The sequence below is a fragment of the Lepidochelys kempii genome, chromosome 6 (genome assembly GCF_965140285.1).
Source record: "Lepidochelys kempii isolate rLepKem1 chromosome 6, rLepKem1.hap1, whole genome shotgun sequence".
Taxonomy (NCBI): Eukaryota; Metazoa; Chordata; order Testudines; family Cheloniidae; genus Lepidochelys; species Lepidochelys kempii.
In genome coordinates, this window is record NC_136385.1 from 120,280,413 (window position 1) to 120,306,904 (window position 26,492).

Consider the following 26,492-nt stretch of genomic DNA (forward strand, 5'->3'; position numbering starts at 1 on the left):
TATACTAAACAGGTGAGCCCAAGCCTAGGTGTAGTTTGAAGAGTCTGTGGGGCACTGCCCCCCAAACTGCAAGTTTTAGGCAGGCATGGAATTTGCCCCACCAATACACAGCCCCACTAGCCTGACCAGAGCAGCCCCCGTGAACGGAGAAGTCAATCAATGCCTATACACCTAAATCTTATACTCTCAAATAAAATGAAATATAAAATCACGTCCATAAAAAAACCCACTCCTCCTGGCTCTCTTACTAAAGATTTAAACTGCATGTAAAACGGTGCCACTGGAATAGCTGGCAGGCTGAGATCGCCGAACCGGGCCAACTTGATTTTCCTCATTCTAGCAGCAGGACGGGCCCGAAAGTCAAAAGTTCCGCATCAGGCCCGGCCTTTTACAGCTGACATCGCCGTCGCTGGACGCCCGTCTCCTAACGGGGGGCATTTCTCTCTGCTCTGGTGGGGCATCGAGGGACCACAGGAAAATCCTGCCGCTTTTAGCAGGGCTTCCCTGAGCCCTGCCTCGCAGCAGGTGGAGAAGAACTGGAGGAAGGGGAAGGCAAAGGGCCAGGGCCAGTCAGTTCTCCCCCCAGAGGAGCTCCCCCTTGCTCAGAAGGGTGTAGAAGTCAAGGGGGAGCTGGGGCAGGTAGGGCGGTGGGAAGGCTGAGAGGAGGGAGGGGTGCAACTGGGCAGCCAGGCTAAGGGAGGTTGGGGGCGCAGAGGGGGCTGCAGGAAAAGGGGAGTGAGGAGCTAGGGCCTGAGGGGGTGGAGGCCAGAAGGGGCTGGGCAGAGGAGTGGGGGTGGCAGGGCTTGGGGCCGGGGGAGGCTGGTGTTGGAGTGCGGGCTGGGGGGGGGGGTCCACAGCAGCTGGCACGAGGGCGGGCTCGGCGGGCCCCCGCCAGCCATCGCCGCAGCTCCCCGGCCGGGGCAGAGGTGCCTCCTGCGCCCCCGGCGCTGCCACCCCGGCGGAGGGGAAGGGGGGCGGCCCAGAGCCGGCCCCGGGACTCGCACTTACTGTCGGTCGCCATGGCGCAGCCCGCAGCCGAGCGCGCCTCTCCCCGCCGGCGCCCGACGCCGCAGGCCGGGCGCGGCGCGCACACACGCCGCAGCCGCCCCGGCGGGCGCACGCCGAGCATCCCACACCTGCCAGCGGCGCCGCCCTCTCCCCGCGGCCGGCCTGCGGTCACCAGCCATGGCCCAGCGCGGGGGCTCCCCGGCAGAATCGGGGCCCGCCTGCCGCCACCCCCCCCTTACGAGCAGCGCCCAGGAGCCCCTCGCGTCTCAGCGCAGCGGGGGACAAGTGCGGGGCTGGGGATCGCTGCTGAGCGAGCCTCTGCTGGGCCTGGCACAACCCATCCCCTAGCCAGGCCGCTCCTGGCCTCTGGGAAAGCCCCGACGGGTGAGGGAACTGGGGGGTGTCGGGCTCCTGTTAGGGGACGCAGGGCCCCGGCTCTCCCTGAGGGGCCTCGAGAAGGAAGCGCAGCCCATGGCAGCCCGAGGTGGCTGCTTGGCTCCTAATTGGCTTTGGAGCCCTTGCACCCAAAAAGGCCACCGGCGCTCAGCTAGAAAGAGGGTGGCCCTAGAGGGAGAAGGCTCTGAGGCGGAGGGGTGCCCGCGGGAGGGTTGCTGCCTGGGTCAGGAGTCCCACAGCCCTCTGTCCGGGGCCTGCCTACTGTAAGGCAGGCAGCAGCCTGCCTGGCATCTCTGTCCAGGAGCACTCTTTCAAACTGAGCTCTGGTAGCCTTTGATCAGGTCCATTAGTCAGTTAGCTGCCATCCATCCACCTCTGTGGTTAATTTCTTACAAATGGCCGAGACTGGTTCCTTCTCCTTAAAAGAGGAGAGTGGGCCCTGACTCCCCTTAAAGAGTCAATCACCCTGGGACCTGGGGTCTCCATGCGAGTGAGGGATTTGAGCCTAAAAAGCAGCATCTGTATCCTCTTCCCCCAGCTTTGTAGAAGCTTCTTTTATATTTTGACTCTGTAGGTGTAGAGGGAGGTATTGTCCCTTAAACCATGTGAGGATTTGAATGGCTGTAATAATACTGAATGCTTCTTATGACCATTCCTCCCCTCTCCACTGAAACCTCCCCTCTGGGCATCTGAGGGTGAGTTTGGGACATGCTCTGGGAAAGGGTTCTTTGTAACCATGCTGTCATAGTGGGGCAGGGACCATGCTGAGACACTGGGCCCCTGGATGTTATGAGTGCTATCACCCTCAATAACTCGAGCTCCGTGTGGATTGCTGACATGCCTGTCCTCAAGTTTAGAAGTTTAGAAGATCTTTGCCCCACTTGCTCTAGAGGAACCCTGCAAGTTGAAACTGACCGGTATGGAGTCATTCCCCCCACAGAAATGGCCCCTTGGACAACTAAAAAAATAAAGGTGGTTGAAATTTTTCAGATTTCAAATTTTGACCCAAAAAAAGGAGAAAAATGTTGATGAAATATTCAATTACTTATGTCTGTTTTTCAACCAGCTCTAATAAAAATACATTAAACTTTGGCCTTGTCTACACTACCACTTAAGTTGACATGAGTAAATTACATTGCTCAGGGGTGTAAAAATCACCCCCTGAATGACATAACTTACATTGACTTAATGCGGTGTCTACACTGTGCTATGCTGATGGGAGACATTCTCCTATCGACATAATTAATCCATCTCAACAAGAGGGTGCTTCAGCAGACCACTAAATCGATGCTGCATCAATCGCAGCAGTGCCAATTTAGCATGGTTGGATATGGGGGAGGTAGGTAGGAGAGAGGGATTGTAATACAAAGGAGAAACCGAGAAGAAATTGTACTATGGGCAAATTGCTTTTGTGTTGCTTGCCTATATCTCTCGTCTTTTAGATAGTAAGCTCTGTGAGGCAGGGGAATGTTTTCTATGGTGCGTGTGCACAAGTGCTAGTGCCATGGGGTCTCAAATGTGCTTGGAGTGTTTAGCTGCTACCAGAACACAAATTAAAATTATAGTGAATAAAGGTACCCAAAAGACACTTACAAAAGAACTCAAATGCTAATAAAAGTTATGGAGTAGACTCACTAGCAAGATCCGCTGCAGGTCAAAGGTTATTCTGGTGGGTAACTCACTGACATTCAGCTGTATTATAAAATGGATAGATGCCACTCAATGCTGTGTCCATTGTTGGTCATCCTACCTTAAGACATAGGGAAAACTGAAAAACTCTATGACAATGCTTAGAGACATAGGATTTATAGTCCATATGATGAAAAATTGGAAAAATTGGCATCCATTAGCCTGGAAAGAAGTTGATAAATGAGTAGCACCTTCCATCCAAATATCTACAAGCTCTTCTCAAACATCAGCAAGGTCTCATTTATTATCTGTTTTACTGTAGGCCCTAGTACACCAAGTTGTGGACAAGGAGCCCCATTGTGGAATCCCCATCACTGGAAGTTTTTAAGAACAGATTAGACAACATCTATCAGCGACGGTCTAGGTTTTCTTCACCCTGCCTCAGCACAGGGGGCTGAACTTGATGACTTCACAATGTCCCTTTCAGCCCTACATTTCTATTATTCTAAATGTAGAAGTGAACAAATAAGATCATATTATATAGATACAGATACTGATCTTACCCGAAGAAACTTTTGGGATGGCACTGCATCCTTAAATTGGTCTCAGCACAATTTACTAGCTATTTAAACCCAACTTTCAGACTTGTGGAGGGAGAGAGAACTGAAATTCTCTCGGTGCCTTTGACCATTGTTAGCCTATGCTATAAATCAAGAGAGGAGCTAGATATTAGAACATAACATTACTTGCAGGTTTATGTGTGGGAGATTGCAGCAATAGTTGTGACAAACTGTACCCCATATTAAGCCTTTTTACAAGACCACGATAAATTTTGTACAAAGTATGTTTTGTGGGGTATCATTTGAAAACTCCTGATCCACTGAACATTATTGTCCTGTAAAATATGTGTATCAACACTATATGTAAAGTTATAAGATTCTACTGTATAACATTGCTGTAACATACTCAAAGTTTAGAAAAGCAGGCACAAACCAGTTCCTCAGAAACAAAAGGCAAACCCCAAATCTAGGTGTCAACAAAGTCAAGTAGACCATCACCTAGTTAAGCAGCCATTCTTTGGCAGAAGAAGGGTGTAAGCAAGAAATTTACATACTGGCAAATAAACAGCTGGTGGTTCCTGTCCAAAACAGACTTGCTGTTGTCTGAATCCAAAATGGAGGCAATCTTTAAAGGAGAGAAAAAGCAGTATTGCCAACCCCAAATGTTCAAAAATCATGAGTAAGGCTCACCAAAAATCATGATTGACTTTAAAGTCATGTGATTATGTAAAATTAATAGTCCAGTGTTCTTTTCATTTGCCCTTCAGCTTTTTGAGCTTTTAGGGTGCACTGGGGTCACATTTTGAAGCTTTCTCCATAGCCACTAGTGTTAGAAACTTACTTTTACTTTAAGAATGAAGGCTGAAACCATCACATAACCATTTGACTCCAGGAGCTGGGGCTTTAAGGAAAGCAATCATCATGAGACTCAAGACAAAATCATGAGAGTTGGCAACACTGAAAAAGGTATAAGAATAAAGAACACACAACACAAATTCCTCTCTGCTCATGGCAGCACCACCACCTGAAGGAACACTGAAATGGGGGAGGGGTCCTGGCTAGAAGACTTTCAGCCTGTAAAGACTGCAAAAAGCATATGGTGAGAAAAACCTTTGCTTTGAATTCATTTAGCTTGCTAAGTTAGGTATTAGTTTGCATTTTATCTTTTACTTTCTTTATAACCAATTCTGACTTTTATGCCTCATTACTTGTAATCACTTAAAATCTTTATGCAGTTAATAAACTTGTTTTATCTAAACAAGTGTGTGTTTGGATTGAAGTGATTGGGAACCTCCACTTGAGATAGCAGGATTTGTGCACATCATTTTCCATGAAGTAACAGACTTTTTATGAACTTGTATTGTCCAGGAGGGCACTGGGCAGTACGAAACACACATTTCTGGGGGAAGGTCTGGGACTGGGAAGTTGCTGGTGTCACCCTGTATGTAATTCATGAGTGACTGGCCAGAGCATTCATGTACACTGGGACTGGTTTTACATGTTAGAGGCTGTGTGTGAGCAGGAATGGTTACTCTTACAGTGAAGCAGGGTAAAAGGCACACCAGGTTGGAGATTTGAGGGAACACAGCTGTCCAGGTTGTACCCTGGGTAATGTCACAATACAGTGTCAGTCCACTAAAGGGCATCTCAGGAGGTGCCCCTCCTGCTTTCATAACCTGTAACTGCAGATCAGACTGCAACTTAAGAAAGGAAATTTTTTCCAATGTTGATCAAGTATTGTGAATCTTAGTTCTTAGCTGCCTCCCAGCTCTTGCTCTTTTGTTGATATGACCATTGGTATCTTCCTCCCACTCATGTTTTCATTTGCTTTACAGAACGAGCACCTGCACTTTGATAATGGATATTTAAAAAAAATAAAATTTGTTAAACAGTTTAAAGCACCCATCTTAGTGCTGTTTAGTTTTCATATCAAGAAAAGAGTATTTGATAACTAATAAAAAGAAAGCACATGTTGGCGTGAAGAATCTCAAACATATGTTGTCAAGACAAACTTATCTGCCCTCACTTCCCATTTTCTTCCGGTTAGAAACCACCTTCTCTTCTTTAAAAGAAAGGCCAGCTTGTTGTGTATAGTTTGGCAATAACAAGGCTCTGAATGGTTGGTCTCCAGCCTTGAAGAGAAATGAACACCAAGGTTTGTTACCAGGTATTTTTATTTCTAGCATTATACCATTCACAAATATATAATTAAGGAAAGATTTATAAGTGCACATTTGGGTCTTCTTTATATAAACTTTAAATGCCTGAGACACAGTTGTGGTAACTTGCTGCATGTCCATTCATCAAGGGCAATAAGGAACAGAATGTAGGTCTGATTTCCTGCCCCGTCCACTGGTAATTCCACTGGAGCACAAGCTGCCCCATCTGTGCTGTTTAATTTCTACATTTCTCTGAACACAGACAATTAAATAAACTAGGCTCTTCCTAGTCAAGTTCATTTTCAGGTTTCTTTTTTTTCCCCCAAGTGGAAAGATATGCACTAGCTAGAGGATAATGCAGAAGATGCATAATCTCCCAGTTGCCTCCCCTCCAATATCATCACACTGGTAGAAAGCCATGCCCATCTTCAAATCCTGGATACTGGAAAAGGGACAGATGCTGCAACTCCTACAAGGATGCTGGAGGGAGCTCCTTAGCAGATGAGACTGATACTCATTGTCGGGCGTGCAGCATCACATATAACATCTGCTGGAAAGTAGGTGTGCTCTCCCACCTTCTACACCTTCCTGCCTTTCAAGGAGGGGATCAAGATGTACTACTTTGCCCCATCTTGTATCCTGACTGCTGCACAGTCCTCTACACCTCCCCCAGCCTCTATTTTTCCATTTCAGGAGGTCATGATACCAGAGAGAATGATGCAGAACATTTTCCAGAAGAGTTTGGTCATATTTTTTAATTCTTTCACTTATGTTCAGACCTCAAACATTTGATTAACCCAAGTTACTAGTATAAATGTGCAAAGAAGATTTCTAAATGAATCAATATGCATGTTGGAAGAGCACAATAACCATGGCAATGAGAAAACTCCAATTCCAGTAAGCACAACTTAAAATATTCTAAAAATTTGACTTATGCAGATGTTAAGCCTATGAAATTAACAGCTTGAAATTATAAATCAAATAAAAAAACTGAGGACTTGATCTGCTCAATCTTTTTCTTATTGCTAAATATAATTGAGTTCAAATAGGCTGTTTCTTGTGAGTTACTCCCTCAGCTCTAGTTCTGAACAGCAGCAATGAAAATGGCCAGTCTTGGTAATTTCACAGTGCTGCTGTGAAACTTGTAAGAGCTGAGGCAGCAGAGCTGTCCTGCATTCTGAAAGACAACACCGCATTGGGCAACACTGGGAAGTTAAGTGTACAGTCCCAAAGACAAGAAACAGATTAGCCACCCGCCCTGCTTTTGTGAGGAAAAATGGCCAGTGTGCCACCGGTGAGTGGATTTTCATGCCCCAGGTTTGTATTTGTTACAGCTGTGCTTTTTAAATTTAATCACATGAGACAGAATCCAGTAAAAAGTTTTATCACAAATGAATCTGGGCTCGAGTTCCTAAACATCATGTCACTGTGGGCTAAAAGCAGGCCACATGTTTATAAACGTTGTGCGCAATGAAATGGAGCATACACACTTAGTAAAAAAAAAAATCATTTATTGCACTTAGTAATCTTAAATGGTCACTAACATTACAAAATTAACAGTTACGTCCAGAGGTTGTAAGAGTACTGATAGCACAAGTACAAAATATTCATCCATATAGTGTACATACTCGGAGTGTTCTTGTAGTAGATTCTGTTATTTGTGTTATATGGGAATGAGTTATAAATGTCAACTCACATGGCAAAAGCTAGACAAAACAAAAAAGCAGCCCTCTGCCCCTCACCATTTCCAATACAGGTACAAGGACACATATACAATTTAGTTTTTGGGAGAAAAAGTTTCCACTCCACTCTACCTTCACCTGGGTTGTACCATTACACAACATATACTGAAGTCACTATTTACAGTTCCACATAACCTGTAGTTCTAGGAGGAGTAATTTTTGCTTTGTGACTTCATTTGATATGGCTGCACAGAGATGACCAAATCAAATAATTTACAAAGTTGTTTTAGACATTTATATTTGACCATAAAAAAAAAAAATCTAACAGTCTAATTCACATAAGAAATTCTTCAACTTGATCCTTTCTTAACGGGTTCTTTTCCTTTTAGGGCATGGAAGATCTGACAAGAAGAGATAAAAGAGGTTCAACAGCCTGTCAGATGACTGTTTTTATAAATAAAGTCAAATAAAAGCTACAGTATACAGTTGTATTCAAAATATTAGAGACAGTGTTCCCCTTCAAGTATCAACTAGCACTATGGGAACAGATTAGTGTACTTTAAAGTTTATTCAGATATATAAATACCTTGCAAGCTCTCTGCACATGAACTCCCAATGATCTCAATCTAAGTTTCGCACATGAAGTGCTTAAAAGACTGGATCCCAAATGTTTCATGTCTAAATTGATTGCACATGTATCTGTAACAAAGTCTGTTTACCATTGGCATTATCCAAAAAAAGCGGTCTTCCATTTCTTCCTGATTTAGACATACAAGTGCTCTTTTAATCCACATGACCATTTAAAGGGCATATTAGTAATTCACCTGAACTGCAATTAATTGCACTACTAGTTTAGATTTGAAGTCAATAAACTAAACACACTCACTCAAAAGTTAGCGACAATTATATTTACATGAGGAGATCTTCAGAGGAAATAGTCTCTCCTCAGCTCTATGAAAACTCCTTGCACTTTAAAAAGGCAAGTACACACATGCTCCCTCTCTATTCATCTACTTTAATACAGTTTCTATAATGCTGACCCCACAAGAGCTTTACCCCACGGGGCACTAGTTAAAGCTTGTCAATAAGCTATCCATCACCTGTCCCACTTATTTTAGGCAGCCTCAGTTTCACCTTAGCCTTTCATATTAAGGGTTAGATTCACTGGTCCATTAAGTCCACTTTGCACTGCGTACATGGTACAAAATGACCTTAATGTGGCTGGAGATAATCAATAGAAGGTTTCTCCTCTACTCCTGCCACACCTACCAACCCCACCCCAGACATGTCAGGGTAGAGGGATGGCAAGTACTGCTGCTATACTCAATCCTCCACAGGCATGTCCAGACAGCCTCCAGTTCCACCATGATTGAGCTCTGCTTGGGCACAGTGGAAAATTTGCCCTGGAAGCTTCTGATCACTGGTCAACTCAATGAAAACAGAGATTTTAGCAATGCCCCAAGTGCAATTGTAATTTCCATAGGACCAGCTCCAATGGAAGTTCTCTAAGGTTGTCTTTTACTTTCAAGTAAAAGCTATGTTCTCCTTCATGACACAAACAGATGAAGCATATCAAAATCTTCTTCCCTCTTTTCAATTACTAATGGAATCACATCCCAACTTTGCCATGAAGTCTCTAATATTGCAGAGAAAGTCCTTAGTTCATGTATATAGGGTTGGCTCTTGATCCTTGGTTTGACTGAGGTATGCGTCAAACATGACCCAAGGGATGGCCCTTTTATGTTCTCTGACTGAGAGGCTAGATAGGACTAGTTTGGCCTCTATTGCAAGTTAGTCCAGAGGCTGCTATACCATACAACTAAGGCACCTGTTTAGCAACTGGGAGAACACTTGAAAGAGGTTTTATTCTCCCTTTTAATAAATATAAAAATTATAAGTTCACCTACAGCATTTGCCAAGAATAAATATCCTCCTTTTAACTGAGTGCAATCTTTGCTCTACTGTATTAAGAACATGGGAAAAGATGCATATGGCATAACAAGACTTTTAAATGATTATTCATGTGCTTGCAGGGTGCTTGTTAAAGCCTTGTGCTATTTTATGGAAATAAACTTACAGGTTTAGAAATAGTCTAGCTGTGACAAGACAGGAAAACCAGAACAGCAGAAGTTATAATACAGTAGGTAGAGTTCTTAACTGCACCTTCGGTACTTTGAAAACCACAAATATATTTGCAAAAAGAAACACTAGACAGTAATAAGTTACAAACAAACATGTCTCAAATGTTAGGACTGCAGTCATACCTTCTTCACTGGAATTCTCTTCTTCTGCGATTACAGGCATCCTACGATTCCGAGTAACAGCTTCCTTCTTTATTGCTTGTCTCCTATCTACAAAGGAATATTCAGGGAAAAATGCCACCAGTTATTAATGTCTCTGCATCTCAGGTACAAACAATCCAGACAGATTGCTTACTTGCTCTTGATTAAAAAAGCAGACATCAGTTGGTACTAAGGAGCTTTTAGCACCTTCATTTGGCTCTTGAGCAATAACTAGTAATATAAACATAAACCATACTAAACGAAGACTCTGAAAAGATGGATGCAGGGTTAGTTAACATTAGCCAGAGAGATTACAGGGAATAAAGAGGTTTTGCAGATAACGAAGTGCTACAGAGCCATCAGACCAAATAAATGTTCATTTTCACAGGAATGAAATTCATAAATAAAATGGCTGGAATACCTGAATTTTTCAACTCTGTCTTTTAAGAAAATAAGGTCAGACACCTTATGAAACCCTGATTAGAATATACTTGGAGGAATGTAAGAAAATACTTGGAAAATATGACTACATAAAAATGAGCTGATCCAAATGATATACATCTTAGGGTGCAAAGTGAATTAATTTACTGAACTACGGAATTATTTTTGGAATGTAGGAAGATAAGCCAATGCCAGACTAGATCAGAACCTAGGTCCATCTAGTCCAGTATCTTGTCTTTTACAGTGGCAGATACTAGATGCTTCAGAGCAGTGGTCTCAAAGTCCTGGCCCGCGGGCCATTTGCGGCCCGAGAACCTCCCCACTGCAGCCTGCGGAGAGACGTTTCTGCGGCAGGCGCCGCCCCGCACAGCTCCCATTGGCTGTGGGAAAGGGACAGAGATACCATCACTAGTCACCAGGCAGAGTCAGCCATGGACGCAGAATCATTAGTTGCCAGGGAGAGTCAGCCACGGAGGAAGCGTCACTTCCCCCCCCCACAATGAATATAAACAAAATACCGAACACAAATATCTGATGCCCACCTTGCTGCAATCCTGAAGGTTTCAACGGCTCAGTCACTGAGGCCAAACATCAACAAACTGACAGAACTGAAGCGTTGCCAGGTGTCTGGCAAACACTAAAAACTCTCTGGCAGGCAAAGAATTGTATAAAGTTGTATGACAATTTTATTATTTCTAAGAAATTCAAAATAAAAAAATATAAACGTTTTCTTTTCTGAATACCATCTTCAGTGACATTATTGGCCTGCTGGGAGGATTTGAGGACTGGCACTGGCCCGAAGGTAAATTGAGTTCCTGCTTCAGAGGAAGGTGTAAGAACCCTGCAGTAGGCAGAACTGGGGTAATCTGGTTCCCATATTCGACCTCGCCCTGATCTCTAATACAGTAGAACCTCAGAGTTACAAACTGACTTGTGTTAAACAAACTACTAAAAATTGAAGGGAAAGCAGCATTCTTCTCCTGCATAGTATAATTTGAAAGCTGTATTAAGTCAATGGTCAGTTGTAAACTTTTGAAAGAACCATAACATTTTGTTCAGAGTTATGAACGTTAGATTATCTTAAGCCCTAAGCATCAAGTTTCAACATGTCTTCCAAACTTTGTTAACATTAACTACAACATCTCTGTGTAACAAAAATATCCATACAGATATCCAATCCTTTTTGAATCTTGCTACATTCTTGGCCTCAACAACTGCCTGCTGTAATGAGTTCCACAATGTAACCATGCTGGCTGAAAAAAAGTGTTTCCTTTTTATCAGTCTTGAATTAGCCATTTTTTAATTTTATTGACTGTCCCCATTGTTCTTTTGTTATGAGCAGTGTTCCCTCTAATTTTTCCCACACGTGTGTGGAATGAATTTTGTTATGTGCATGAATATGGAGCTGATGTGTCACACATCACCTCCATATTGATGCACATAACATTCATGCGGCAGGGGTGGGACCAAAGGTTCGGCGTGTGGGAGGGGATTCAGGGCTGAAACAGAGGGTTGGGATGCAGGAGGGGGTGAGGACTCCGGCTGGGAGTGCAGGCTCTGGGTGGGACTAAGGATAAGGGGTTTGGGGTGCAGGCTGCCCCGGGGCTATGGCAAGGAGAGAGAGAACTCTCCCCCCTGCTCTCTGCCCCCGCAGCTGCACCTGGTCTGGAGGGGATAGGCGCCTCTCCCCCGGCTGCTGCAGGTCCAGGGCATCTCTTCCCCGTCCACGGCAGGTCCGGGCTGGGGCACCTCTTCCCTATCCGTGGTAAGTCCAGGGGGCTGGGTTGGGGCACCTCTCCCCCTGTCTGCAGCAGGTCCTAATATGGCACTAAAAATGATCCTGGCAAAGTTTAAGTGCAATCTTCACTAAAATAATGAAACGTTTATTGTGAGCAGGAACTGTGATTACAGAGCCTTGAGCAATTAACTGCATGATTATATAAAATTCCTTTCAGACAATAACTTTTTATAGAATGGTAAAAGAAACAGTGTGGTAGCTGCAATATAACAGGATTAAAAAAAAAACAAAAAAACATTTGATTCAATGTTTTCAGTCCTATTCTAAAGCAATGCATTGGATGCCAACAGTGTCACCTGAATTGAAAATTGACTTAAGTACCATTAGTGAGGGCAAAAATAAATGGCACTGTGTATCAGATGGGAGCGGGACGCTGTAGACATCAAGACATCTGTATTATTAAATAATCTTCATTAATAAGCTTAAAGAGCAGATAAATACCGAATTCTTAAACGGGAGGATATTCATTGAAGAACACAACAGGAACAAAAACAGAAGATAGAAACAAAAGCAGAAAATCAGACTATTTTCTCTGGATTTTGGGCTAGGCCCCCTGGAGCTATTAACATTCATACACTGCTTCTACATTCATGAAGGCCAATCCTTGCCCAGCAGGAGAGAAAGAACAACAGTTGGTAGTCTGCCTTTGCCATCTAACACACTGGTGAGAGAAGATAAAAAATAAAAAGCATTCTACCCTACATTACTGGCAGTAAAGAAATGTTTGGGGGGAGAATTACCAAGAGCAGAAATAAGAGTTCACTTTAGCTTAGCCACAGCTCTTTCCGCCTGCTGAGAGAGAGAAGACAACTGAGCAAGATCAGCCAAGTCAGGTGCATTTACAAAGGGAAGTGACATCTCAAGTCCTTTGCTTTATTTCCTGTCTCCATCTGCTGATAAGAACTATAACCAACTGCCTTGGCTGACAGAGGGGAGAGAAGAATTCCTTAGCATCTCCAGTACCGCTAATATAATGAAGAATTACCTTTGGTTTCCAATGAGTTTCTCTTCTGTGTCAACTGTGACCTCTCTCTGCTTCTTTTACACCTGGGGGTTTTCATTTTTCCCTGATCAGACCCAGATTCAGAAGATTCTAGTTTAACTTGACGGTGCCTTCTTGATTTGGAGGCCTAAAATCCAAACAAATCCATTAAGCAACAGAAAGAAATCTAGTTACTACATTACACACAATAGTGATACACTCAGCGAGTAGCTGAATATAGTTAGGGAAATAAGACATGTTAAGACATCTTTCTGTCTCCACCACCATGCCAGTGATCACACTATGCTTGACACAGCGGTTTTCAACCAGGGGTCCAGAGCTCCCTGGGGGAGCTGCAAGTAGGTTTCAGGGGTCCACCAAAATAAACGAGAGAGGATGGCCAGCATTAGACTCACTGGGCCCAGGGCAGAAAGCTGAATCCTGAGCCCCTCCTCCCTGGGCTGAAGCCAAAGCCTGAACAACTTAGCTTTGTGGAGCCCCCCTTGGCATGGGGACCTAGGCAATTGCTCTGCTTGCTACCTCCTAAAGCCAGGCATGGCTATTAATCTACTGAAAAACAGTTGTTCTGGCAAGGGTTGGCCACGGAATTTGGTTGGTTTTTTTTGTTTTTTTTTGGGGGGGGGCGCAAGAGCTCAGAAGGAAAAAGGTTGAGAACCCCTTGTTTAACAGACAAGACAATAATGACAGTAAGTGTCCATAGTAGCTGAGAACTGGGCACCCAACTCTTATGCACTTTTGAAAATCCCACGTCTTAAAGTATTACCATTTCAGAGTAACACTGATTATCTGACATTCAAATAATGAAAAGGAGGACTTGTGGCACCTTAGAGACTAACAAATTTATTTGAGCATAAGCTTTCGTGAACTACAGCTCACTTCATCGGATGCATTCAGTGGAAAATACAGTGGGGAGATCTGTAGTGAGCTGTAGCTCACGAAAGATTATACTCAAATAAATTTTAGTCTCTAAGGTGCCACAAGTCCTCCTTTTCTTTTTGTGAATACAGACTAACACGGCTGCTACTCTGAAACCTGTCAAATAATGAACACATTGTGAGACTTATTTTCAAGAGCACAGAGAATGCCCTGGTGCTACACTTTTTTATACAATTATTTTTAAGCAATAAGCAGCAAATGTTAAGAACATTTCTTGCGTAACAAAGACAGACTACCAAGACCAAATGGGGTTTTTACTGTCCAGTTTGGGGCTCCATTTTTCTCTTAGTTGCCTGGGAAAGCAACATCACTATAATTTCAAAGTTTTACTACTGTATACTCAAAGCACTATATCATGATTTTAGTAAATATGTGCATCCACATTCCCCATATTAGGAGAGAAAAATGTTTAAGTGTGGATCTACTATAAAAAACAATACAATGGAGATTGGGGGATTTCATGTTCATTGGTTCAATGACTAATCAGATCTAGAATAACATTTTCAAAAGTACTTAAGTGACTTAAAAGCCTCGGTCCCATTTTCAAAAAGTGACCTCAGAGCTTAAGTCTCATTCACTTTTAAGAACTCCCAAGACTTTGAAAGTTAAAAGCATTTAGCAGCCTAAATTCTAAAGTCACTTTTGAAAATTTTACCCCATTTCATTTGACAGGTAAAAGTATGGGAGTTTTTAACTGCCAGCATAGACAGTTCGCCCTGGGATTGGAAAGTCATGGCAGCTTTCTAAAACGTATGTACAAAATTCTGTTCTCAGTTACCTGTGTAACTCCACTGAAAAAAGGGGTGTGCACAGATATTAAACGAAGGCCAATTAGTCTTGACATAAGGAACTTTACTAACAGTTCTGTCACGTGCCAGACTAGAATCCAGCTCACTCTCTCAACACCTGTATTGCTTTTGCAAAGCTAATAGGAGTAGTAAAAACTTGGTTTTGTTGCCAATAAGGTGGGTAAGACTGAATGCCCAATGGGAGCAGGGCTTGAAGCAGATGGTGCCATTTTGATAAATCACTTTTCTGACCATATTATAATTTAAGTGAAAGTAAGTGTTTTTGGAAAGGTAATGATTAACAATTCCCTAACAAATATATCTAATTGTTTACTTACCTCAGCAACTGCATTATAGGACTTGTATTTGATTTTAGCCAGTGCATTTGCTCTTTCAGAACCCTGTAAACAAACAAGAAAAAGGTCAGAAAAAGCCAGTTACCGGCATATCACCTTAATCTTCTCATTTTTATTCGCAATCACAGAGCATTTTCACCCAGATCTCAAAGTGCTTTACTAAATTGGAGAATCATCATCCCTGTTTTATATATAAGGAAACTAAGTACCGCTAGCAAGACGTGCCCAAGGGGTCACCACATGTCAAAGACTCCAGATCTCCTGTCTCCCACACCCTTGTCCTATCCTCTGAACCATGGCAACCGTGGGCTTTATACGTCTGCTTGCATTCATACAAAAATACTTTGATTTAGTATTTTTCAAGTATTTGACAAGGGCCACAGAGCTTTGCTGCTATGTCTTAGCTGTCCATTGATCCTGTCCTTCCTTATGATCAATTATGAAAAACAGAAATAAAATGCAAGACAGACTCACTTTGCTCAAAGAAACTAGCATCTTAAAACAACTAGAGGATGAAGATAAATGAGGCAGCGATCCCTTCTGTGAATGTACAACTGTTTATAAGATTCACTCGCTATGTCTCTATCTTGGAGTTGGGCACAGGGGAAGAGAATAAATCTCAATATTTACAGTATGCAAATTGATGGAATATAAAAGTGTACAAAGGAGGCAGTTTCCATATTACCTGATATAACATTCAGTGAAAGGGCAATATTAAATTAAGGAACAACTTCTTGAGAGTGAATGTAGAAGATGCATCTTGCAAACTGTGTCATTTGTAGAGAGCTAAGTGTGTAAAATAAGTGCTGCTTAAAAAGTCCTTATTTCAGTAAAACAAACTATCAGATTTCCAGAGTAAAGCAACTGTGACTTTGGCTTTCCTAGGTTTCTACAGTGCAGAAAAGCATACATGCAAATAGAAAAGGAGGACTTGTGGCACCTTAGAGACTAACCAATTTATTTGAGCATGAGCTTTCGTGAGCTACAGCTCACTTCATCAGATGTTTACCGTGGAAACTGCAGCAGACTTTATATACACACAGAAATCATGAAACAATACCTCCTCCCACCCCACTGTCCTGCTGGTAATAGCTTATCTAAAGTGATCAACAGGTGGGCCATTTCCAGCACAAATCCAGGTTTTCTCACCCTCCACCCCCCCACACAAATTCACTCTCCTGCTGGTGCTAGCCCATCCAAAGTGACAACTCTTTACATAATCAAGTCGGGCTATTTCCTGCATAGATCAAGGTTTTCTCACATCCCCCCCACCCCCATACTACCTTTCTATGAAAGATAACTTTCTGGGGTTCAACCCAGCAGTTATTTAAACAAAAAGCAGCACTATGAAACAGTTTATTGTAAAAACTGAATACAGCATTCAGTTGAAACTACAGGAGAACCAGAAAGGAATTTGGCCAGGATAGAAGGGATAGAACCCCTACTTATGTGGAGAATGGCCATGGCATTCTTCAGGACCTCTCAAGTTGAGACCTGAGTCCACCACTAACAGAGAAGAACATACTTGCTAAAAAACACCAACTCTACTCAGAACTCTGGAATCTGAAGGTCTCCCATGCTAGTACTAGCCAGGCTTGACCAGACCACTGCTTAGTTTCCTGACTTGATCACAGATTGACATGCTCTGACTGTAGATTAGGTTGCCCAATAACATTAAGATATTACACAGTAAACTTTTCTTACTTCTGAGTCTTGAGAAGTCCCTCCTTCCCTTTTGTCAGTCATTTCGTCACTATCTTTAGCCTTTGAGGAGGATTTCTGAAAAAGTATAGATATGTAAAACTCATTCAGGACTTGAACAAAACTGAAAATGTGCACAGTAACGTTGTCATCTCCATTTCCATTTGACAACATAAAATTTAAAAGATCAATTTATTCTAGGAAATTAACCACATTCTCTCTTCCCTTCTACCTCAGTCTAATATTTTAATTACTGGTATCATGTCCCTTGCATGACTTCAAAGTAAGTGTGTGTAGCACATTTAACATTTACATTACAGGATTGCATAGATCCCTACTTAAAGCATTCATGCACCACTAATCTTCAGACTTCCATAGAGGCAATGTGTACACATAATATATCTGGTCTTTCACTCATGACAAATCTTTTAAGACAAAGCTTTAATTTATCATTTGAAAAATATATTCAGAGATCTTCACACATTTAACACATTCTATACACTCATGATAACCTGCACTGCCACAGCACAACAGAGACTATAACCTACCATTTTGTCCTGCTGCCATTGCTGATATTCCAAAATCATATTCTTAATATTAATTACAAATTCATCCTTTATCAAGCTCAGAGCCTTATCCGGCTGGGATCCGTCAGTGGAGATCAAACACTTCATTTTCTGATAGTGGTCATGAACATTCATCATTTCCTTAAGTGAAAAATGTTAAAAGCTTTTAAAAAAAACAGTGATGTAGCAACAAATAAAGAATATAAACTCCTGGTTAAATACGGACATTGTGCATATAATTTTTTTAATCACAGTATATTGAACTAGCAACTGTTTTAAAAAGGAGGTTGTTAAAATTAGCTGATCACTGTCAGTAGTAGCAAGTCATAAGAGTGTTTTAATTAATATCTAGTATCATGGTCCCACCAGCTTAGTGGAGAATCAGAGGAAGACAGACTGTGCACTAAGAAGGAAACTTCAGTGGTATCAGGTAATTATTTTCAGGCAAAGATTTCAATCCTCAACTGTTTGAGGCATTTTAAAGTTTCCCCCCATTTCATGGTTAGTTAATGATTTCAGTGGCAATGGAGGACGTGAGATGGGGGGCAGGTCTTCCCTGTGTACAAGTCTAAAATGCTAGAACCAACTGGAAGAGACATCATGAACCAGATAGCTGGTCAGCATGACTAGACAATGTAACAGAAGAAAAACTCTATCCTACTTCCAGTGCCAGAGTTTGTATAGGTAACATTATACTAAAAGTGAGAGAGTAAAATGACCATGGGAAAACAGGCAAGGGTTTGAAAAAAACAAAACACCACCCAATCCTGCAGCTGACTGTAAGCTGGTACATCAACATGCTCACTTGTATGCAGCCAGTTGCCGAACCAGGGCAAACACAAAGGTCAAAATTTAAATTAAAATACTGTCTTTTGCAGTGTACTTCCCCCACTTCGCCTTCCTCTGTAGCATGGGGCACGGGTCACTTGCTGGAGGATTCTCTGCTCCTTGAGGTCTTCAAACTACAATTTGAGGACTTCAATAGCACAGATATAGGTGTGAGGTCTTTTTTAGGAGTGGTGGGTGAAATTCTGTGGCCTGCATTGTGCAGGAGGTCAGACTAGATGATCATAATGGTCCCTTCTGGCCTAAATATCTATGAATCTATGAATCACTTCTTCTGTGAGAGTTGCCTATTTGGATTGGCAGGGAACAATCTTCTTAACACGTCTGTGAAGCACTTTGCACACTTTCGGTATTATACAAATATAGTAGTCCTTCCATGAAAATAGATGCAGTGTTTCAGAATGGATGGTAAAACTGCTGGTACACATACTTGTCCTTATTTCTGTAACAAAACTTTTACAAGGACCAGACCATACAATTAGAGAATTATATTTGACAGTAATGATAATTATTTTGTAGCATAAAAGTTACTGTACCTCCAACACATCATTAGTGATGAGCTTGCTTACTCGGTTACTTAGCTCCTTAAATTCCTCTTTAAGTTCAGTTTCCCGAACCTTTTTCTTAGTTCTGAAGCACAGCTGTATAAAGATGGGTATATTTCGAAATACATGGTAAAAGAAATGTACAGGTGTATGTTTATAACTATGAAAATTCTCACCTCGACAGTCAAAAATGAAAGATGCTGAAAGGCATGGATCTAGAAAACAAGGTGATCCTGACATTCATCTGTATAGATTTATTTTCAAGCATTCAATCTCACAGCAATGATTTAATAGCTTTTGTGAAACACTTTTTTAAAAAAAGATATTCTTTCACTGCATGGATGTTATCAGAAATTCAAGCCACCACCCAAACTCAGAAAAACAATGTTAATTTCTACAGATTAAAAGACATGATAAATTATAAAGATGCCAAAGCAATATTTTTTCAAATAATTGCTAGTTTTTTAAAGCAGAACATATGATGGGTTCAGATTACATCTAAACTACATTTTAAATCCAACAGCCTCTATCGTGAGTTAGTTATGTAAAGTACCTACTGCACTTTGGGGTATTGTAAAAAAGTAACTGCAAACCAAGTGCACTGGTGCTGCTCAACTCTCTCTTAATTTCTTATTTTTAACTAAACATTGTACAACAATTAGTAGACAGGGATTTTCTAAAGGAAGTAAACTTCTTTGTGCAATAACTCACAAGTCTGGGCATTGCTGTAAAGTGAAATGCTTTGTCTAGTCTCAGCTTCCTAAATATGTACGCTGCATCATAATGCTGGGCATTTATCAGATCCTGTTGAAATCTCTGAACTTCAAGCCACTCCTTGAGTGCAATTCTGATCTGCAATAGAAAAAAGGAATCTATTTTACTGATACACATTTCCTTGAACAGTAGTTAGAGATTTTAGCTGACCAGTGGAGTAAAGTCATAGCATGCTACAAACTGGAGACATGCCTGAATGGGTGTATATGACAGAAGTGACCTCAAAACTACAGAAAAGATGCAGCAGATTCTAATAGTAACAAGTCGGTCACATAAGTAATCCTATATAACATTGTTGTGTTTAGTATTCTAGGTTTAGCCATCTGTTTTGACAATGAATACAATGATGCCAACCTTACTCTGACTTCTAGGGATGTTTATAAAAAAAAGTTGAGGTATTAGAAAGGTTACTTGGACCACAGACAAGTACCAAAGGTGCAAAGCCAAATACAGACAGGAAGCATGGGTAGGGCCATACCAAATTCAGGGTCCACTTTGGTCAATTTCATGATCATAGGATTTTAAAAATTGTAAATTTCATGATTTCAGGTATTTAAAACTAAAGTTTCACGGTGTTGTGATTGTAAGGTTATTGTAGGGGGAGGCTTGCCGTATTGCTACTCTTACTTCTGCGCTGCTGCTGGCGGCAGCGCTGCCTTCAGAGTCGAGCAGCTGGAGAGCGGCGGATGCTGGCTGCGAGCCCAGCTCTGAAGGCAGAGCTGCTGCCAGCAGCAGCGCAGAAGTAAGGGAAGCATGGTATGGTATGCCGCTCAGCTCTGAAGTCAGGACAGAAGTAAGGGTGGCAATACCATGACGCACTACATAACCATGAGACCCCCCCAACTCCCTTTGGGTCAGGACCCACAATTTGAGAAACTCTGATCTTCCCTGTGAAATCTGTATAGTATAGGGCAAAGGCACATAAAAGTCCAGATTTCACAGTCCATAACACATTTTTCATGGCCATGAATTTGGAAGGGGCCTAGATATGGGGTAGCGCCAGGAACGCTTGAGGTGCATTTTAGATCACTATGTGCGATGGATATGTCCATGGGAAAAAGTTCAATAGTATGCATAATTTTCAACCTTTTGTGACAGCTTAAATTGCTTTACATTCATTTGTATGGTCTATTTTGCACTTCTGAAACCATTTTCAATTTGTTGCCACATTTGGCTATTTTTATCACCTATATCAGCCATTTTGACAGACAGTGGCAGCTGGTGAACTTTGGGGCAAGTGGATCATAACAAACAAAAAAATATCACAGATGCTTACCCACAAAATTTTCCTAGGCAGGCAGCCAGAGATCCATGTGCATGTGTATGGGGCTCCATGCCTTCGCACAGCCATGACATTTCCCCCTGGTGAAACCAGAACCTCTCCTTCTCCCCGCCTCTCTCCCCAGAGAAACCAGGAACTCTCCCCGCTCTCCCTGTCTATGATCAAGGGGGACCCTGCCCAGGCCTCCTATGCCACCTAGGGCTCTTTATTACCTTGGCCACTCCTTGCCCTGGACCTCATTCCCAGGATGATCCTTCTCTTCTTCCTCTTCCTCTGTTGTATTCCCTCTCTCCTCCTCCCCCACTGGCTGAACAGTAAGTATCTGTCAGGAGGCAATGTAGGAATTTGGAATGGTATTGGGGCACTGGTTTCCCCACCCTAGCCACAGGCTGCTTGTTGCTCTCTAAATGTGGACAGTGCTGATGCATTCTAAACAGTACCTACAGCACATTAACGTAGTGCAGCAGGGTTCACAGGGGACAGTTAAAGAGCAACACACAGCCTGTGGCATGGGCAGTGAATCAGGAGCACCAAACGCCATTTAAAATTGCCACGGTTTGCCTCCTATCAGACCTTCACTGCACAATCTGCACACATGCCACAAAGGCAGCGAAGAACGTCCTGCACAGCCACGGCGCTATTTGCTGTGTTCATCAGACCCAAGTGGCAGTGACTGATGCAAAAGCATAGATTTAAGACCTGAATTCATAATTAAAATGTAAACACTAGGAGGATTACGGAAAATTAGGGAAGACTGGCACCTCTCTGAATGGGGACGAGCAACACTTCGCTCAAAGAGCGAAAGTCTTAGATCCTTAGGTGGCTGAAACACTATGTTTAGCTACGAACTTGCAGACTCAAGTTCATAGTATTTTTAAGAAATTCCATTGTAAAGCTGTAGTTTTATCAACACTGCAATGATATTTTACTGAAGCACCTTTCCTTCCCCCATCTAGTCTGTCTACCTTCCACTTTCTCCAGTTGATTGAAACTTCTTAGATCATTGCTAAAAAATATGTTGGTGGCAGCCATTTGAGTTTTAAATACTTGTAAAGTTATGACAGCGATCTCAATTGACTCTCCTGACTTCTCTGAAGTTAAAGCATGCACTGTAACAGCATTAGTAATTTATTTCAACCACTGAAGTGCAACTTTGGGCCCAAAACTTGCAAACCCTTACATATGCACATACTTTTTACTCATAAGTAGTCTAATTATACCTTTCCCTACGCTGCATTTCCAACACCACCTTTACATTTTGTTTCTTCTCCAAAACCTGATACTTCCACGCTTTTTCAATGCATCTCATCAGCCCCTGCCTCTCAGCCCACATACGCACTTCCCTTCAACACAGCACTTGGAAATTTTACGGACACCTAACTGTCAGGGAATAAACCTACTAGCTAAAGACTAATGTCAAAGACACACACACACCCCGCCACCCACCCCTTGTGTTCTGATCTGCCAAGGTGAGACGTTAATTCATACACTCCTCAAAGCTGTAAAGGGAACAGTGTAAGGATTCTTACCTAAGTGCCATTATTTTAACCTGCTCAGGAAATCCAGGTAGGTATATGAAAGATGAAAAGTCTTCCCTCTAACCTGAGAGGGAGAGAAAACATTTTCCTCTTGTTTTCCTCTCCTACCGAGAGGGTCCTGGCTGTGAAGATGGTTTTTGCTACTTTACCCCTCAGCTCTTGATGGTGCAAAAAGAATTCATCTACTCTACACCTCCCCCAACATCTCTTTTTAGGTCCCCCTTTCTAAAGAATAGCTTCAGAACATGTATCTATATTGTTTATACCTTTCAGAAGAAACTGCAGTTAAACTTATAATTTCCCTGTTCTATATATGGTTCTGAAGAGTGTAAAACGAAAACGGATGAAACTTTGGCCAGTTTTCACTTTGCTACAGGTTGGGAAAACGTAAGCACCACCAGCAGCACTAGAGCTCTCTGCAGCCCTAGAGAAAGACTGCTGAACATTTACTCTCAGCTCACATTTGGAAGCCTAGAAACTTTAATTTATTATTCTTTAAACAAAGGAGAGTTTCCTATAGGCACAGGCAAGTGATATTTTAAGTTCTGAAAAATACCATGGCTTTAGTTAATTTAGCCAGTTTTTAGGCTCTCAGACTTTAATGATGTTCAAAAAGGCTAGTTTTCTTAGAGGGCCCATTTCTTCCAGAATACTCATGTTTTATTCCTAAAAAAGAAAAAAGTCTTCAAGTTGTGGTGGTAAAATATACAAGAAATCATTATACAATCACAAAAGTCTGATATTCTTTTGAGACGGAATCCTCAAAAAAAAAAAAAAACTTACCTTTTGTTTTGGCTTACAGAGTTGCGTACTGTACAATCCATACAGAAGATACAGAGCACCAACACGAATCTGGAAAGTGTAAGGAGGCAAGAAGTATCGCCATGCCAGATCCAACACCTTCTGTGTAAACTTATTCTTCTCTAAAGGCCTTGTTTGACCACTAAAAACAAACAAACAAACAAAAAATAGATAAAAGCAAATAATGATATAAGTACAGTTTTTAAAAGACTTAACCCATTAATACATTTAAAACTTATGTTAGACTAAGGTCTGATTATAACTGACAAATCTTCAAGAATAATCAGGGTTAAATCTCTTAAATTTTACCTCTTGTCATTCCTTACATTAAACAGAAGACCTATGTTCTGAAGGATGCAATGATCTGATTTTGTTCTCAGAAACCCCATATGACAAGGATACAATCAAACTCCACAGTCCTGAATGTCCTTGCTTTTGGTGTTAGTCAGACTTAACACTGCTAGATACTTCTATATTCATGTTTTTCCCTTATTAAAAAGGAACCAACTGTTTCATTACTGCATTTTCTAATCTATTTCTACTTTTAGGAATTTAAATAGTATGCTTAGAATACAGCCAAAGTGCATGGGCTCAATACAGCATATCTTGGACGCAGTGCAGCACAAGCCACATGAAATACAAACACTACATTCATAATCTCAGTATACCTTACAAGAATTAAAGCTTTTGAGGTTTCACTTTCTCCCTCTTTTAAGTTTGCTTTATAATCTTATTTTTTTTAAAGTTACAGACTGAAAAATCTAGCGACACCATCAGAGGACCCAACCACATGAGCCACACCAACAGGAGCCCATTCACCTGCACATCTACTAATGACAATATATGCCATCATGTGCTAGAAATGCCCCTCTGCCATGTACATTGGCCAAACCGGACAGTCGGTTCGTAAAAGAACAAATGGACACAAAATCAGACATCAGGAATGGTAACACACAAAAGCCAGTAGGACAGTCTCCCTGGACCGTCTATAACAGATTTAAAAGTAGCCATATTTCAGCCAAAAAAACCTTCAAAAACAGACCTCAAAGAGAAACTGCAGAGCTACAATTCAATTGCAAATTTAACACCATTAATTTGGGCTTGAATAGGGACTGAGAGTGGCTGGCTCACTACAAAAGCAATTTTCCCTCTCTTGGTATTGACACCACCTCCTCATTATTGGGAGTGGACCACATCCACCCTGATAGAATTGGGCCTGTCAACTCCCTTCTCTTCATGTGTCAGTATATTTATGCCTGCATCTGTAATTTTCACTCCATGCATCTGAAGAAGTGGGTTTTTTACCCACCAAAGCTTATGCCCAAATAAATCTGTCAGTCTTTAAGGCACCACCAGACTCCCTGTTGTTTTTTTACATTTAGATTGACTGTCATGATCCCAGCACAGAGACAGGGGGATCTCTCATAGGGAGGAGGGGGGGGTTACGGGGGAGATACCGGATTTCCGGGGGGTCAAGGGGGAGGGGTGCGAGCCGGTGCCGGGTCTCTCACGGGGGGGAGGGGAGGGGTGCGAGCCGGTGCCGGGTCTCTCACGGGGGGGGGAGGGGAGGGGTGCGAGCCGGTGCCGGGTCTCTCACGGGGGGGGGGGAGGGGAGGGGAGGGGTGCGAGCCGGTGCCGGGTCTCTCACGGGGGGGGGGAGGGGAGGGGTGCGAGCCGGTGCCGGGTCTCTCACGGGGGGGGGAGGGGAGGGGAGGGGTGCGAGCCGGTGCCGGGTCTCTCACGGGGGGGGGGAGGGGAGGGGAGGGGTGCGAGCCGGTGCCGGGTCTCTCACGGGGGGGAGGGGGGGGAGGGGTGCGAGCCGGTGCCGGGTCTCTCACGGGGGGTGCGGGGACGAAGCCGGATCCCTCACGGGGTGGAGGAGGGGGGGTGCCGGGTGTCTCACGGGGGGGGAGGGGGGGAGGGGTGCGAGCCGGTGCCGGGTCTCTCACGGGGGGGGAGGGGGGGGAGGGGTGCGAGCCGGTGCCGGGTGTCTCACGGGGAGGGGGGGGGAGGGGTGCGAGCCGGTGCCGGGTCTCTCACGGGGGGGGGGGGGGGAGGGGTGCGAGCCGGTGCCGGGTGTCTCACGGGGGGGGAGGGGGGGGAAGGGGTGCGAGCTGGTGCCGGGTCTCTCACGGGGAGGGGGGGGAGGGGTGCGAGCCGGTGCCGGGTCTCTCACGAGGGGTGCGGGGACGAAGCCGGACCCCTCACGGGGTGGAGGAGGGGGGGTGCCGGGTCTCTCACGGGGTGGAGGAGGGGGGGTGCCGGGTCTCTCACGGGGTGGAGGAGGGGGGGTGCCGGGTCTCTCACGGGGGGGGGGGGGAGGGGTGCGAGCCGGTGCCGGGTCTCTCACGGGGGGGGAGGGGGGGGAAGGGGTGCGAGCTGGTGCCGGGTCTCTCACGGGGAGGGGGGGGAGGGGTGCGAGCCGGTGCCGGGTCTCTCACGGGGGGGGAGGGGGGGGAAGGGGTGCGAGCTGGTGCCGGGTCTCTCACGGGGAGGGGGGGGGAGGGGTGCGAGCCGGTGCCGGGTCTCTCACGAGGGGTGCGGGGACGAAGCCGGACCCCTCACGGGGTGGAGGAGGGGGGGTGCCGGGTGTCTCACTGGAAGATGGTGTGGAAGCGGCGGTCCCGCCACAGGCCGGAGAACACCTCGAAGCGGACATTATCCGTCTCCTGGAAGCTGCTCAGCAGCGCCTCGCAGTCCGCCTGCAGCCCCGAGGCGCAGCTCATCCCGCCGCCGGGCCGCTCCAGCCCAGCAGCTACCCGCCGCAGGCCCAGGCAGAGCAGGACCACCAGTGCGCACGCGCGCGGCCCCAGCCACCGTGCCTAACGCTATAGTGCGGGAGGGGTGGGAGCGGGTACATGAACATCCACTGCTCATGCGCCGACTCTGTTCCCCGCAACACTGCGCCTGCGTGAATTTCCGACAACTCTGACCCATCAACCTTCCTTCACACGCTCACGCTACCCCTGCCCCCTCGCTCACCCGGGCGCATGCGCGCACCTTCAACTTTCATCTGCTGTACTTGAGCTTCTCTAGCCGCCTTGTGGTGGAGCGGAGTCTTTCTCCTGCCCTTCCAGTGAGGGCGGGGCCAGGGCTGAGTGAGGGCAGCCTCCACCTGGTCAGTCCAGTGAGGGTAGTTGCGGGGAGCCTGCCCCCACCTCAGTGATGGCTACAATGTATAGAGGTGGGCTGAGTAAGTCCCCCCCCCATGAACAAACAAAACAAAGTGGCAGCACCCACATGCTAGCAGCTGGCCAGTCAGTCACCTGCCACAGAGCCCACATGGGGCCTAAGAGCCCTGCCTAGGCAGGAGCCCTGCTTTAATGACCAGGCCCTGCCCCCCCCCCCCATGGCGGGGCACAGTTGTTGACCTGAATTTTATGGGTTAGTTGTTATGGCTC

The 26,492-nt window shown here is 44.1% G+C and overlaps 2 protein-coding genes across 2 annotated transcripts in view; both read right to left on the reverse strand.

Annotated features, from left to right (window-relative positions):
• The window catches only part of SYT16 (synaptotagmin 16), a 142,519-nt gene extending 141,445 nt beyond the window's left edge, over positions 1 to 1,074 (reverse strand). The window contains exon 1 of the mRNA XM_073349902.1: positions 1,009 to 1,074. Within this exon, the coding sequence (XP_073206003.1) occupies positions 1,009 to 1,021 (13 nt within the window). The 5' untranslated portion in view covers positions 1,022 to 1,074. The remainder of the gene's footprint in view (positions 1 to 1,008) is intronic.
• A 4,669-nt stretch (positions 1,075 to 5,743) lies between these two features.
• Positions 5,744 to 25,897, reverse strand: SNAPC1 (small nuclear RNA activating complex polypeptide 1). Its single transcript, XM_073349904.2, has 10 exons — positions 25,690 to 25,897; positions 23,074 to 23,233; positions 19,408 to 19,548; positions 18,688 to 18,792; positions 17,288 to 17,446; positions 16,743 to 16,817; positions 15,021 to 15,083; positions 12,941 to 13,085; positions 9,699 to 9,785; positions 5,744 to 7,835 (listed from the first exon to the last, which is right to left on the reverse strand). The coding sequence occupies exons 1-10, from the start codon at positions 25,815 to 25,817 to the stop codon at positions 7,801 to 7,803; spliced, it is 1,098 nt and encodes a 365-aa protein (XP_073206005.1). The 5' UTR covers positions 25,818 to 25,897; the 3' UTR covers positions 5,744 to 7,800.
• Between the last annotated feature and the right edge of the window lie 595 nt (positions 25,898 to 26,492).

Excerpts from the sequence above, each read along its gene's own strand:
- SNAPC1 (XM_073349904.2), bottom strand. The coding sequence starts at position 25,817 with ATGAGCTGCGCCTCGGGGCTGCAGGCGGACTGCGAGGCGCTGCTGAGC. Across the intron at positions 16,818-17,287 it reads AATGGCAGCAGGACAAAATG|AAATCCTCCTCAAAGGCTAA; the intron begins GTAGGTTATAGT and ends ATACTTTTTCAG. Across the intron at positions 15,084-16,742 it reads GGACTTCTCAAGACTCAGAA|GGTTCTGAAAGAGCAAATGC; the intron begins GTAAGAAAAGTT and ends GTTTGTTTACAG.